The 16,431-nt window shown below is 37.1% G+C and overlaps 1 protein-coding gene across 7 annotated transcripts in view; it reads left to right on the top strand.

Annotated features, from left to right (window-relative positions):
• The window catches only part of HDX (highly divergent homeobox), a 280,805-nt gene that overhangs the window by 116,002 nt on the left and 148,372 nt on the right, over window positions 1-16,431 (top strand). For 6 of the 7 annotated variants that reach the window (XR_005386374.1, XR_005386375.1, XR_005386377.1 and 3 more), the window contains exon 5: window positions 9,865-10,011. Coding sequence is in view for 2 of the 7 variants with exons in the window: in XM_038587792.1 (XP_038443720.1) it covers window positions 9,865-10,011 (147 nt within the window). In the remaining 5 variants the exon portion in view is untranslated. Of the gene's footprint in view, window positions 1-9,864; window positions 10,012-12,323; window positions 12,605-16,431 lie in introns of those variants that run through there. The other variant, XM_038587793.1, reaches the window with a different exon arrangement.

Here is a 16,431-nt window from a genome sequence, read left to right as displayed (position 1 = left end):
GCCGCCTCTGTGGTTGTTCCTCCTGGGGCCTCACGGGGTAAACAACCCCCACTGAGCCCTGCACCAGGCAGGGAGCTGAGCAGCTCCCCCAAGTGCTAACACCTGAAAATCAGCACAACAGGCCTCTCCCCCAGAAGACCAGCTAGACGGACAAGTTCCAGGGGAAGCCAAGGGACTTAAAGTATACAGAATCAGAAGATACTCCCCCGTGGTTTTTTTTTTTAATTTCTTTTTGCTTCCCCCACCCTTTTTTTCCTTCTTTCTTTTTCTTTTTCTTCTCTTTTTCCTTTTTCTCTTCCTTTTTTCTTTTTTCTTTTTCTCTTTTCTTTCCTTCTTTCTCTACTCACTTTTTCTCCTTTCCCCAATACTTCTTTTTGGCTACTCTGCACTGAGCAAAATGACTGGAAGGAAAACCTCACCTCAGAAGTAAGAATCAGAAACAATCCTCTATCCCACAGAGTTACAAAATCTGGATTACAATTCAATGTCAGAAAGCCAACTCAGAAGCACTGTTATAAAGCTACTGGTGGCTCTAGAAAAAAGCGTAAAGGACTCAAGAGACTTCATGCCTGCAGAATTTAGATCTAATCAGGCAGAAATTAAAAATCAATTGAATGAGATGCAATCCAAACTAGAAGTCCTAACGACGAGGGTTAACGAGGTGGAAGAGTGAGTGAGTGACATAGAAGACAAGTTGATGGCAAAGGAAAACAGGAAAAAAGAGACAAACGATTAAAATACCATGAGGATAGATTAAGGGAAATAAAGCAGCGTAAGGAAGAAAAACCTACGTTTAATTGGGGTTCCCGAGGGCGCCGAAAGGGACACACGTCCAGAATATGTGTTTGAAAAATGATAGCTGAAAACATTAATCTAGGAGGGGATACAGGCATTCAGATCCAGGAAATAGATCCCCCCCTAAAATCAATAAAAACCATTCAACACCTCCACATTTAATAGTTAAGCTTGCAAATTCCAAAGATAAAGAGAAGATCCTAAAAGAATCAAGAGACAAGAAATCCCTGAATTTTATGAGGAGGAGTATTAGGGTAACATCAGACCTCTCCACAGAGACCTGGCAGGCCAGAAAGGGCTGGCAGGATATATTCAGGGTCCTCAATGAGAAAAACATGCCACCAAGAATACTTTATCCAGCAAGGCTCTCATTCAGAATGCAAGGAGAGATAAAGAGCTACCAAGACAGGCAGGAACTGAAAGAATATCCAAACCAACTCTGCAAGAAATTTTAAGGGGACTCTTAAAATTCCCCTTTAAGTAGAAGTCCAGTCGAACAATCCACAAAAACAAGGACTGAATAGATATCATGATGACACTAAACTCATATCTTTCAATGGTACCTCTGAATGTGAATGGGCTTAATGACCCCATCAAAAGGCACGAGGTGTCAGACTGCATAAAAAAGCAGGACCCATCTATTTGCTGTCTACAAGAGACTCATTTTAGACAGAAGGACACCTACAGCCTGAAAATAAAAGGTTGGAGAACCATTTACCAATCAAATGGTCCTCAAAAGAAAGCAGGGGTAGCCATCCTTATATCAGATAAACTAAAATTTACCCCGAAGACTGTAGTGAGAGACGAACAGGGACACTGTATCATACCTAAAGGACCTATGCAACAAGAGGACTTAACAATCCTCAATATATATGCCCCGAATGTGGGATCTGCCAAAATATCAATCAACTAATAACCAAAGTCAAGGCATACTTATATAATAATAAACTTATACTTGGTGACTTCAACTAGTGATTTCTACACTCGATAGGTCTTCTAAACACAACATCTCCAAAGAAATGAGAGCTTTAAATGATACACTGGACCAGATGGATTTCACAGATATCTACAGAACTTTCATCCCAACGCAAGTGAATACACATTCGTCGGAAGTGCACATGGAACTTTATCCAGAATAGACCACATACTGGGTCACAAATTGGGTCTGAACCGATACCAAAAGATTGGGATCATCCCCTGCATATTCTCAGACCATAATGCCTTCAAATTAGAACTAAATCACAACAAGACGTTTGGAAGGACTTCAACCATTTGGAGGTTAAGGACCATCCTGCTAAAAGATGAAAGGGTCAACCAGGAAATTTAGGAAGAATTTAAAATATTCATGGAAACTAATGAGAATGAAGATACAACCGTTCAGAATCTTTGGGATGCAGCAAAAGTAGTCCTGAGGGGGAAATACATTGCAGAGAAGCATCCATCCAAAAACTGGAAAGAACTCAAATACAAAAGCTAACCTTACACCTAAAGGAGCTGGAGAAAAAACAGCAAATAGATCCTACACCCAGCAGAAGAAGAGAATTAATAAAGATTCGAGCAGAACTCAATGAAATCGAGACCAGAAGAAGTGTGGAACAGATCCACAAAACCAGGAGTTGGTTCTTTGAAAGAATTAATAAGATAAACCATTAGCCAGCCTTATTAAAAAGAAGAGAGAGAAGACTCAAAATAATAAAATGATGAATGAGAAAGGAGAGATAACTACCAACACCAAGGAAATACAAACGATTTTAAAAACATATTATGAACAGCTATACGCCAATAAATTAGGCAATCTAGAAGAAATGGATGTATTTCTGGAAAGCCACAAACTACCAAAACTGGAACAGGAAGAAACAAAAAACCTGAACAGGCCAATAACCAGGGAGGAAATTGAAGCAGTCATTCAAAACCTCCCAAGACACAAAAGTCCAGGGCCAGATGCCATCCCAGGGGAATTCTATCAAACTTTTAAAGAAGAAACCATAGCTATTCTACTAAAGCTGTTTGGAAACATAGAAAGAGATGGAATACTTCCAAATTCGTTCTATGAGGCCAGCATCACCCTAATTCCAAAACCAGACAAAGACCCCACCAAAAAGGAGAATTACAGACCAATATCCCTAATGAACATGGATGCAAAAATTCTCAACAAGATCCTAGCCAATAGGATACAACAGTACATTAAGAAAATTATTCTCCATGACCAAGTGGGATTTATTCCTGGGACACATGGCTGGTTCAACACTCGTAAAACAATCAATGTGATTCATCATATCAGCAAGAGAAAAACCAAGAACCATATGATCCTCTCATTAGATGCAGAGAAATCATCTGACAAAATACAGCATCCATTCCTGATCAAATCTTTTCAGAGGGTAGGGACAGAGGGAACATTCCTCAACATCTTAAAAGCCATCTACGAAAAGCCCACAGCAAATATAATTCTCAATGGAGAAGCACTGGGAGCCTTTCCCCTAAGATCAGGAACAAGACAGGGATGTCCACTCTTGCCACTGCTATTCAACATAGTACTGGAAGCCCTAGCCTCAGCAATCAGACAACAAAAAGACATTAAAGGCATTCAATAGCCTCAGCAATCAGACAACAAAAAGACATTAAAGGCATTCAAATTGGCAAAGAAGAAGTCAAACTCTCCCTCTTCGCCGATGACGTGATCCTCTAAGTAGAAAACACAAAAGCCTCCACCCCCAAGATTGCTAGAACTCCTCCAGCAATTTCGAATTGTGGCAGGATACAAAATCAATGCCCAGAAATCAGGGGCATTGCTATACACTAACAATGAGACTAAAGAAAGAGAAATTAAGGAGTCAATCCCATTGACAATTGCACCCAAAAGCATAAGATACCTACGAATAAACCTAACCAAAGAGGTAAATGATCTATACCCTAAGAACTATAGAACACTTCTGAAAGAAATTGAGGAAGACACAAAGAGATGGAAACATATTCCATGCTCATGGATTGGCAGTATTAATATTGTGAAAGTGTCAATGTTACCCAGGGCAATTTACACGTTTCATGCAATCCCTATTAAAATAACATGGACTTTCTTCAGAGAGTTAGAACAAATTATTTTAAGATTTGTATGGAATCAGAAAAGACCCCGAATAGCCAGGGGAATTTTAAAAAAGGAAACCATAGCTGGGGGCATCACAATGCCAGATTTCAGGTTGTACTACAAAGATGTGATCATGAAGATACTGTGGTACTGGCACAAAAACGGACACATAGAACAATGGAACAGAATAGAAAATCCAGAAGTGGACCCTCAACTTTATGGTCAACTAATATTCGATAAAGGAGGAAAGACTAATCATTGGAAGAAAGACAGTCTCTTCAACAAATGGTACTGGGAAAATTGGACATCCACATGCAGAAGAATGAAACTGGACCACTCTCTTTCACCATACACAAAGATAAACTCAAAATGGATGAAAGATCTAAATGTGAGACAAGATTCCATCAAAATCCTAGAGGAGAACACAGGCAACACTCTTTTTGAACTCGGCCACAGTAACTTCTTGCAAGATACATCCATGAAGGCATAAGAAACAAAAGCAAAAATGAACTATTGGGACTTCATCAAGATAAGAAGTTTTTGCACAGCAAAGGATATAGTCAACAAAACTAAAAGACAACCTACAGAATGGGAGAAGATATTTGCAAATGACCTATCAGATTAAGGGCTAGTTTCCAAGACCTATAAAGAACTTATGAAACTCAACAGCAAAGAAACAAACAATCCAATCATGAAATGGGCAAAAGACATGAAGAGAAATCTCACAGAGGAAGACATAGACATTGCCACCAAGCACAGAGAAAATGCTCCGCATCACCGGCCATCAGGGAAATAAAAATCAAAACCACAATGAGATACCCCCTCACACCAGTGAGAATGGGGAAAATTAACAAGGCAGGAAACCACAAATGTTGGAGAGGATGCGGAGAAAAGGGAACCCTCTTGACTGTTGGTAGGAATGTGAACTGGTGCAGCCACTCTGGAAAACTGTGTGGAGTTTCCTCAAAGAGTTAAAAATAGACCTGCCCTACGACCTAGCAATTGCACTGTTTGGGATTTACCCCAAAGATACAGATGCAATGAAACGCCGGGACACCTGCACCCTGATGTTTCTAGCAGCAATGTCCACAATAGCCAAACTTTGGAAGGAGCCTCAGTGTCTATGGAAAGATGAATGGATAAAGATGATGTGGTTTATGTATACAATGGAATATTACTCAGTCATTAGAAATGACAAATACCCACCATTTGCTTCAAAGTGGATGGAACTGGAGGGTATTATGCTGCGTGAAGTAAGGCAATCGGAGAAGGACAAACATTATATGTTCTCATTTATTTGGGGAATATAAGTAATAGTGAAAGGGAATAGAAGTGATGGGAGAATTGGGTAGGATATATCAGAAAGGAAGACAGAACATAAAGACTCCTCACTCTGGGAAACGATCTAGGGGTGGTGGAAGGGGAGGAGGGCGGGGCATGGGGGTGAATGTGTGATGGGCACTGAGGGTGGGCACTTGATAGGATGAGCACTTGGTGTTATTCTGTATGTTGGCAAATTGAACGCCAATAAAAAATAAATTTATTATTTGAAAAGAAGGAAATTACTTATAGCAGTTGTCTTTGTTGTTTAGAATAGGAATTTGTAAATAAGGAAGAGAGGATGTAGCTCATTTTATACCTTTCTGAGAGTTTGACTATTTTTTTAATCAAGTACATTATTAATTCATTTTTACAGTGAAAATGAAAGTAAAGAGGTATAAAAAAAAGTAAAGAGGTATGATCTCTGCTATTAATGAGCCCATTGTCAAGTGGAAAGGTAAACAGAATTTCATAAAACAAGTTTGATATCTCAGCAGTGCTGCCTAGTGTCTTGACTGATGATTGAAATAGACCTGAATAGTGCACAGCCTATGGAACACTAAAGGAATAAGGGTTACCTCTGAATACAAATAAATAGTTTAGTTCTACATTTAACTAAGATACACATTTAAAACAGGAAACTGTGCTCCCCAACATCACACTTTTGACATCTAATTCTATTTTTTAAAAGAAAAACAAATAACTAAATTCCTAGAAATGTTATTGAAGCTGGTGAAGAGGCCAGAAGTTTTCTGTTGTATTAAATATAATTCACATAAAATCAACACAATTATCTGGTCACTTGGGCCAAGCCTCAGCTTTCACCTAAATTGTCAAGGAATGTAACTGGAATGTCACTCTTTTCACAAAATCAGCAAGAGCATTGTGTAATATGTCTCTCTAACTTAAGCCAGTGGCTTAGGCAGTAAGTTTCTTTGTAAAGTGAAAGTGGCTTTAGAGCTCAATTGAAAAACAAAACTGATTTTTGACTTCAAGACAGTATCTACCTTATTCTTTGGGTCCACCTTTTTATCCTTCTCTAAGTCAATATTTACAGTTATAATGATAAATTATTTTTGTTACCTTATTTATTTGCTTGGTTAAAATATGCTCTTAATAACCTTTTTAAAATTTATTTATTTATTCATGAGAGACTGAGAAAGAGAGAGAGGCAGAGACATAGGCAGAGGGAGAATCAGGCTCGCCCCAGGAAGCCTGATGTGGGACTCAATCCCTGAACCCCAGGCTCATACCCTGCGCTGAAAGCAGAGCTTAACCAATGAGGCATCCAGCCATCCGCTCTTAAGAACTTTAAAAATAGGGACGCTTGGGTGGCTCAGTGTTTGAGCATATGCCTTCGGCTCAGGGCATGATCCTGGGTTCCTGGGATCAAGTCCTGCATGGGGCTCCCCATGGGGAGCCTGCTTCTCCCTCTGCCTGTGTCTCTGCCTCTCTCTCTGAGTCTCATGAATAAATAAATATAAACCTTTCAAAAAGAACTTTAAATGTAACTACTCTTCCCCCATAAACTTCTACTTAATAAGCAAAAAGAGGGCAGCCCAGGTGGCTCAGTAGTTTAGTGCCACCTTTGGTCCAGGGCCTAATCCTGGAAGACCCGGTGTGGAGTCCCACATCAGGCTCCCTGCATGGAGCCTGCTTCTCCCTCTGCCTGTGTCTCTGCCTCTCTCTCTCTCGTGAATAAATTAATAAAATCTTTAAAAAAATAAGCAAAAAGATTCTATCAACATTGGTAATGTTGAGACCCCAGCACATTTCTAACAAATCAAGTTAGGTTTTATTTAGTTCAATTCAAGGAATGAATCAGCTTTGGGTGTCTTCTAAATGAATTACAAATTAATGGCTGAGTGTGTTTAGTGTTCTAATTATTCCTTCCATTCTGACAGTAATATAGGCTGTCTTTCACTGGAGAATTTGATGCAATGAAAATATATGAGAATACTTATGCTGGCTGTTATGGTGGATTATTTGAATCTACATAGAACCTGACTACCATTTATTTTGCTATCCATTTTGAGAATTTTAACTATAAAACTATTATATAATCAATATAGAATGAAAACCTAATGAGATTTTTATGTAAATAACTTGAGGTTATGTGACTTGTTTTTAAAAAGAAAGCTTGGATGGAATATTTTGATTCATTTATTAGGAGCATGTAATTCAGTACTAGTACTTATAATACATGTTACTTATCAGGGCTTTTTAAGTAGAAGAACAGATTTATCTGATAAGCAATTTGGTTGATTAACATACACACAGAACAACTGTATTATATTTCTTACAAATAGACAAACAGGTTAATTATACAGCCTAAATTCACTCTTTTGGTAGTAAACCATGCATTCATATATTGCTTTCATTCCTAATGTTTAAAATTCTTTTTCGAAAGATTGTAGCTTTAAAACAAATTTGCACTTGTTGCTTAGTATTTTATCAGTTTTAGTTATGATAACTCTTTTATATAAGTCATTTTATATGTTGTATATATTATTTTCCATTATTATTCAAATCCAATTTAGGAAAAGGCTCCATTCTAAATTTCAGTTAGAAAAAGAATATTGAAATCTGTATATGTTGGGGTGCCTGGGTGGCTTAGTCAGTTAAGCATCTGCCTTCCTCTCAGGTCATGATCTCAGGTTCCTGCGATCTAGCCCCACATTGGGCTCCCTGTTCAGTAAGGAGTCTGCTTCCCCCTCTGCCTCTCCCTCCCCCTACTTCTGCTCTCTCCCTCAAATAAATAAATAAAATCTTAAAAAGAAAGAAATTAGTATATGTCTACAAAGGATTTGAAGTGCAGCCTATATGAGACCGGACGATATCTTCTGAGGTGGAGGGCAGCATCAGAACCTCATACCTCATTCCATGATCTGCAGCATTTCTCCTCAACTCATTCTCAAAGATTTTTTTCTCTCACTCTCTTGTTCTCCCATTCTTGTTCTCTCATCACAAAAATATATATACACATACAGGGCTTTGTAGGATATATATTTTTAACTAAAATTTATTTTTAGATTTTTTCGCTATCCTGTGAGATAATTGGAGGCATCATGGGGTGAAGTTACTAGAAAAAATATCAGATTTCTATTTCTAGCTCTGCTATGGACATTCTATGCCCTGTTGAATGAGATCCATAACGCTGCTTTTCTGACTCCTTATCAGTAAAATGGAAGTCATTATTCCATCATACTTCTTAAAAAAGTTTTTATTTATTCATTCATTCATGAGAGACATACAGAGAGAGGCAGAGACATAGGCAGAGGGAGAAGCAGACTCTCTCAGGGATCCCAATGTTGGACTCGATCCCAGGACCCTGGGATCATGACCTGAGCCAAAGGCAGATGCTCAACCACTGAGCTACCCAGGGCCTCTCCATTAGGCTTCTAATTTACTTCCTAGGGATGCCTCCAGGATTCATTGAATTAAAAAAATATATAAAGACCATTGTTGATTGGATTAAAAAATCTAAGAACAAAAGGGATAGGAACAAATAGAATAGAAATTCTATTCTATTATGAAACTTTCTGAAGCCATAAACATGATTTTTATGGCTACCTTTCCTTCTTATATTTCTTTTATTTATACTTTTAATTATAACAGTAGTGCAAGATATATGTATGGCAAATCTAGATTAACTTATCCAAAAATAACACAGTGATGTGATCCTGTTTGTATGTATATATGTATGTATGTATGTATGTATGTATTTATTTATTGTTAATAGACATTTTATTATCAGTGTTCCATTCCATCTACTCAGGGCACTGGATGAGATGGCAGCTCAAGCAGAGGAGCTGGAGACAAACCCCCACCCTCCTATCCTATTATTTTTGAAATGTGTATAGTGTAAATGTGAATATGGGTATCATAGAAAAATTTTTGAAAAATGCACATCATAATTTCAACAAGTGCTATTTCCAGAATTGTGGGTTATTTAAATTCTTTTTTAAAATTTTATCTGTATTTTATAATGACATTATATTATTTAAGTGATTATAACCATTTAAGGGGCAGCCCCTATGGCCCAGTGGTTTAGCACTGCCTTCAGCCCGGGGTGTGATCCTGGAGACCTGGGATAGAGTCCCATGTCAGGCTCCCTGCATGAAGCCTGCTTCCCCCTCAGCCTGTGCCTCTGCCTCTCTCTGTGTCTGTCATGAATAAATATATTTTTTAAAAATAACCATTTAAAATCAGTACTGCTTTATTGCTAACAAATAAAATTTTTTACTCATCTTATTCTAGTATACTTTCATATTATGGAAATAAATATCATAGAAAGGCCCATTTCAGAATATTAAGAAATGTGAATTAGGAGTGCCTGGGTGTCACAGTCAGGCCGCTGACTCTTGGTATCTGCTCAGGTTGTGATCTTAGAATCATGAGATTGAACCCAGCATCAGGCTCCACACTGAACATGGAGCTTGCTTAAGATTCTCTCTACCTCTCCCTCTACCCCTCCTCCCACTCTTTCTCATAAATAAATAAATAAATAAATAAATAAATAAATAAATATTTTGTTTAAAAAGTACTATGAAATTAATTTCACTACTGTTATGTGTTTAAATTAACCTAGCATGTATCACCCAGACGGTTCTTTCTATGATATTCTTTCCTTTGATTATTCTAATTATTTTAAATCTGTTTTACAGCTACAAGATCGCACTCAGTTCAGTGACCGAGACTTAGCCACCCTTAAGAAGTACTGGGACAATGGAATGACCAGCCTTGGTTCTGTCTGTAGAGAGAAAATTGAAGCAGTTGCAACTGAATTAAATGTTGACTGTGAAATAGTTCGGGTAAGACATTTTCAATAATTTTCATGCTGTGGCTGAAGATTGTCATAAATGAAAGCTTTAAAAATTGCACAAGGTGCTCTAAACAAGAACATCAATAAAGTGAAAAAGGTAATCCACAGAATGGGAGGAAATATGTTCGAATCACGTATCTGATAAATAACTTGTATTCAGGTTACATAAAAATCTCTTACATCTTAATAATGAAAACAAATAATGAAATTTAAAATGGGCAGAGAATTGGAATATACATTTATCCAGAGGACATATACAAATGGTCAATAAATGCAAAAAAATATTCATCATTTGTAATTATGGAAATGAAAACCAGAATGAGATACCACTTAACAGGCAATATGATGTCTATGATAAAAAAGATAGATGGTAACAAGTACTGACCAGGATGTGGATAAATTGGAACTATTATACACTTCTGGTGAAAATGTAAAATATTTTAACTACATTAGAAAACAGTCCTCAAAATTTTAAACATAGAATTATCATATGATCCAGCAATTCCAGTCCAAGTCACATACCCAAAAGAAATGAAATGTATATATACTAAAAAACTTACATATGCATATTTGTTTTGTTTCTTAAACTCAATATATGAGTGAAATCATATAATATTTTTCATTGTCTGGCTTATTTCACTTAATGTAATACTCCACATTTCCATTGATGTCATTGTAAATGTTAAGATTTCATTCTTTGCTATGGCTGACTAATATTCCATTCATCATTCAATGCACACTTGGGCTATTTCCATAATTTGGCTATCGTAGATAATGCTGATATTAACATTGGCCTACATCTATTGCTTTGAACAAGTATTTTTGTATTCTTTAGATAAACACATAGTAATGAAACTGCTGGTTCATAGGGTAATTGTATTTTTAGCTTTTTGAGATGCTTCATAGTGTTTTCCATAGTGGCTGTACTAGTTTGCATTCCACAAACAATACAAGAGGACTCCCCGTTCTCCACATGCTTGCCAACACCTGTAGTTTCCTGTGTTGTTAATTTTAGCCATTTTGACAGGAGTGAGGTGATAGCTCATTGTAGTTTTTGCTATTTCCCTGATGATCAGTGATGGTGAGCATCTTTTCATGTGTCTGTGGGCCATCCTCGTGTCTTCTTTGGAAAATGTCTATTTTGTCTTCTGCTCATTTTTTAACTGGATTATTCATTTTGGGGTGTTGAGTTTTATAACTTCTTTGTAGATTTTGGATACTAACCCTTTATCAGATATGTCCTTTGCCAGTATCTTCTCCTATTCTCTAAGTTGCCTTTTGCTTGTTGATTGTTTCTTTTACTGTGCAGAAGTTTGTTATTTTGATGAAACAAATGAGCATAGGGGAAAGAGAGATAGAGGGAGAGAGGGGAATAAAAGAGAGAGAGAGAGAGAGAGAGAAACCAAGAAACAGACTCAACTACAGAGAACAAACTGATAATTTCAAGGGGGGATTTAGTTTGGGAAATGGGTTAAATAGGTGCTGGGGATTAAGGAGTGTACTTGTGATAAGCACCAGATGTTGCATGTAAGTGTTGAATCACTAAACTGTACACCTGAAACTAATATTACACTGTATGTTAACCTACTGGAATTTAAATGAAAAATTAAACATGTTATACATGAATGTTCATAACAGCATTGTTCAAAAGTGGGGGAAAAACAAATATTCATCAAGTGAATGCATATAAAATGTGATATATACATATAATGCAATAGTATATGACCATGTAAAGGAATGAAATATTGAAACATACTACAGAATAGATGATTCTTGAAAACATTATGCTAAGTGAAGAAACCAGTCACCAAACACCACATATTTTATAATTCCATTTATATGAAATGTCCATAATAGTCACATCTACAGAGATGGAAAGTAGATTAGTAATTGCCAAGGGCTTGAGATAAGGAGGAATGGAGAATGACTACTGAGGATAGGGTTTCTTTTTGGCATGCTAAATGTATTTTGGAATTGGACTAATTGTTGCACAAATCTATGAATATATTTTTGGAAAAACCTTTTCATCATATACATGAAATAAGTGAATTGTATGATATACTAAACATATCTCAGTAACACTACTTAAAACATTGTATGATGCAATGTGAAATATATCTCACATTTTATGTAATGAATATTAGATTGAAAAATTATATTGATCAGTCAGGGAAACAGTAGTTTACATTCAATTTGAAAGATGTGGATATAAGATTTAAGTAGTAGCAGTAGTATGATGGTAAATATTTTTAAGGAAAAATACCCTGATTTACAGTATTTGTTGATTTCTGTGGCATAAAGATTCCCACCATGGCTGACTTCATGGATCATTCAGTGTGTAAATCGGAAAAGATTCTTACAGCTGGCCCTTTCAAGGAAATACGAGTAGGCTTCAGCTCACACTGGAGAGTCATCCCAGAAGATCAAAAAGGAAATGCTATTAATGAAAAAAATGGCAAAACACAAATTATTCTAAAGGAAGAAATCAAGTATTATCCCATAAATACATGAAGAAAAAGAGAATATAGAGATAAATCATGGAGCACAGGGTTCTAAAAAGAAATACTATTTTCAAAATAAACAGTGCCTTGTTCAGAGCCTTGCCTTTTATTTTGTTAGGATCCATAAGGAAAATCAAATTAAATCCTACGTTTGCTGAATATGCTATGGTATATATATTAACAAAGAAGTAGAAATGCATTAGACACTTTTTCTCTTTTTAAGGAGATTGGAGTCTAGAAGAGGGATAATACAAGAATACAAATGACTAGAGAGGAACTGGAGTAGGATAATGGTATGAGAAGCCTAAATGCCAAAATAAGGAACATCAGAGCATATTTTTATTGTTATTATCTTTTTTACTTTTTTAAAAATCAAAGTTATACATGCACATAGCTTAAGGAGTTAAGTTCCATAAAACTTGCTATAAAACCAATATTCCTTACTGCTCCCTTATTACTATTTCCTAATGGCTAGAATCAACCACTTTTCACTCTTCTAGATAATTCATTTAGCATTTATTTCCATCTATGAATAAGGTGCTGTATTAATTAGAATTAGGTTTGACTGTAACAGGAAGATTCAAAGTAACAGTGACTTAGCAAGATTTCTTAATTTCATGGACAAGTCCAGGGGTATACAATTTAAAGCTGGTATGGCAATTCTGCCCCATGAATTATCATTTTGTGCAGAACCCTCTAGCCCTATGGAAAATCTTAACACACAGGAAAAGGAAGAAGTGTTACCATTTTCTTTTTTGCTTGTGACTAGTTAAACTTTTTACTAAAACATAGGGAAATTCTTGCTATCATTATGTTTCTAGTGATTTTCCAAATGCCAGCATCACCACAGTAGAGAGAAAATTTGGAAATATGATGTCTTGTAAGACCTCTTCCATAATGTTTGATAGGTTAACTCCAAAGAAGATGTTTGCCACATGAATATACTCTTAAGATTTCAAGAGAAACTCGATGTAGATGTTTTCAAGTCTAATAGACCTTCTGGTTTATTGATCACCAAAATGAAATTTGCCTCAGTATGTCTAGTTAATCATTATTTGTGATATAATTTGGAAATTTTAGATTAATGTTCCCTTGTTATATTTTATACTTCTAGAATATATTTCTTTTTAACTTAAAATGTCATTCCCAGATTAGTGCCTATTACGTATTGAAATATTCATTCACCAAAGGTAAACTGAACACCTGTTATGGACCACAACTCTTCCAGGTGCCATGAAAAAATTCAGCTCTCCTAAGGAACTTGCAATTTAACATAGTCAATTTTTTTAGTAGCTGTGCTTCAGTTAGCAGTAAATTGAAGCAATTTAACAAAGGGTTATTTTGAGAAAATACATGTAAATAATAAGTGCAAAGCACCATAATTCCTCGGTAAAAGTTAATTCCTTCCCCTATCTCTCTACAATTCAGTTTAATGCCTATCCTTTCCATATGTTTTGGTTATAGTTGACATATGTCTGAATGTACTCTTGTGTGGTGAAATATTTGTGTAAGAAACATGTGTCTGGTGTTTGAAATACATTTTGAAAAACAAATTTCCTGAAAAATGTATGTTTTTACATTTTAGATTATGTTTATTTTCTAAGGAATATGGCTAGATTAAAAATGTCTTTAAATAGAAGAGTGATTTTCACTTATACTGTTTTAACCTTGCCTTTTGCATTAAATATAAGCCTCTACCCCCAATGTTTGTACCAAAAAATAATAGTAAAGTTTCTATTATCTAATATAGATATTGACTCAAGGTTGGTAAGTACCTTGAGGTTGAATTCTATACTATTATTTTATATAAGAATAATTAGCAAAAAAGGAAGTTTCAAGATTGTGTTGTGGGAAGTTTCTGAAAACATCTCCTCCAATAGACACACCAAATCTATGTCTACATATGGATCATTTCCCACTGAAAAAGATATGAAAACCGAATGGACTGCTATCCACAACAAAGGATAAATAGACCACACTGAGATGTAGAGACATGGTCTCACAAAACCCTACCCCTGGGCCAGCAACAATAGGGGTTGAATTTGGGAGGTATCTCACCATACAGACAATTATGGAGGAGGAAGGGTAGGTGCCCCACACTGGTCACTCAAGCACCTGGGATCTGCACCAGACAGAGGACCAGGATGTCTGGCTTCGAAAAACAATGAAGCTGAAATCTAGAGGTCTCAAAGTGCTATAGGAAACTGAGGTTCCCCTCTTGGAGGGCACGTGGGCAGTCTTGTTCACCCTAAGACCCAGCAGTAAAACAGCAATTTAAAAAGTGCCTAGAGTTGATGATATTCCCTTAAAAACCAGGAAAGCCATCTATTCACTCATAGAAGGAACTCTGCATTACCTCCCTTGCCTTCCTCTCCTGCCCCTGGAGAAATGCGGTCTTTGGAATGGCAAGAGCAGCTCCTGATTTTCCCTGGTAGGAAGCACTGTCTAAGGGAAATAGCTAGATTCATTCATTCGTGCATGATTTGCTCAGCGGACATGCAGTTGGGCTACTATCTGCCCAGGATTCTATAAGGTGCTGCATACCTTCCAGTAGTTATGTTGGCTTTCATCTCTGATACCAAAATGTGGAATTGGAAACCTGTGGCTGAGGGGCCATGTGATATCAAGGAGGGTCCCTCCTGGCTTTGTGCTTCAATTTATTCTTCATAAAATTCAGCCTGGTTTTATCCTTTCTCTGCCTGGTGGGGATAGTGTGAAGGCAGGCAGGGTGACATCTTATTTGGGGTTGGTTCTAATAATGCAAGGCTGTCTTACCAATAGGTAGACCTGGCTGACCTCCTATACATGAATGAACTCAAAGAATTACCACTGATTTTGTTTTAAAATGGGGAAACTGGTATTTTTGAAGCTGCTATATTTTTCTATTTCTCTGTTAATTTCTTTGTAATAATTGGGTTGGAGTCTTATTATTTGGTGGGGGGAGGGAGCTTTAATTAAGGTAGGAAATTATATAAGGCAGAAGTTACAAGGCACAGTCTCTGCTGTGTTTAAAATCCTTTTGTATTTGTTGCCAATATTTGAAACTTGAGAGATTGCATGTTAAAAAAGCTGGTTTTCTGGGTGGAGGATGGGGCATGCTGGTTAAGTCTGGTTTGCTGTAATCCCCCTGCCCTGGAACCCTCCTCCCACCCACCTAGTCCACCCCACCACTGTACTTCACTCATCTATGCCACCTGCCTGGTCCTGGTGGACATTTGAGTTTACAAACCTGTGGCATAAAGGGTGGTATACATATTTTTCATTACTTTCAGTTTCCCTGGTGACTAGTTGAAGAGAGAAGGTCTTTACTGAGATTTGTGTTCTGCTTCCCAACTGGGAAACATGGGACTGAGATACTTTGGGACCCAGGTTGGCTTTTTCGACACATGGCAAAGATAAGCATGATCTTTTTAGGAATAATCTGGTTGCTATTTTTTTAGCAGACAGAAGAGTTAGGTGCTGGAAGGGATGACCTTGGTGGTAGGTCTCTTCTCCAAGGACTCTCAGAAGGCGTGAAGATTGGGGTGGGCCAGGTGAGGGCCTCCAGGCAAGTCACAGGTGGGGCTGGTGCATATTAATCCTTCTAACATGGCAGTAGTTGTGCTGCTTCTGACTTGGATCAATAATTCTTTGTGCCTAATAAAACTGAATAGTACCTCAAAAAAAAGTGCCTAGACTACATATGAAGGCAATTCATTTGCTGACCTAGGGGCATCAGATGGAAGGGTGAGAGACAGTTGAGATACTCCCTGGAGATAGAGAGGCTGGTGGACAACATTTTTGCTCTCTCCACATAGCCTGCTAGTACTGGTAAGTAAGCTCAAACATGGCATCTTCCTGCCACTGTGCTGGGACAGGTAAGGGTGAGCAGTCATGTCACTTGCTAGAGAAAATGAGTAGTAGCAGTG

The sequence above is a fragment of the Canis lupus genome, chromosome X (genome assembly GCF_011100685.1).
Source record: "Canis lupus familiaris isolate Mischka breed German Shepherd chromosome X, alternate assembly UU_Cfam_GSD_1.0, whole genome shotgun sequence".
Taxonomy (NCBI): domain Eukaryota; kingdom Metazoa; phylum Chordata; class Mammalia; order Carnivora; family Canidae; genus Canis; species Canis lupus.
The sequence above is the reverse complement of the archived record's forward strand: the minus strand, read 5'-3'. Positions and strand labels throughout refer to the sequence as shown.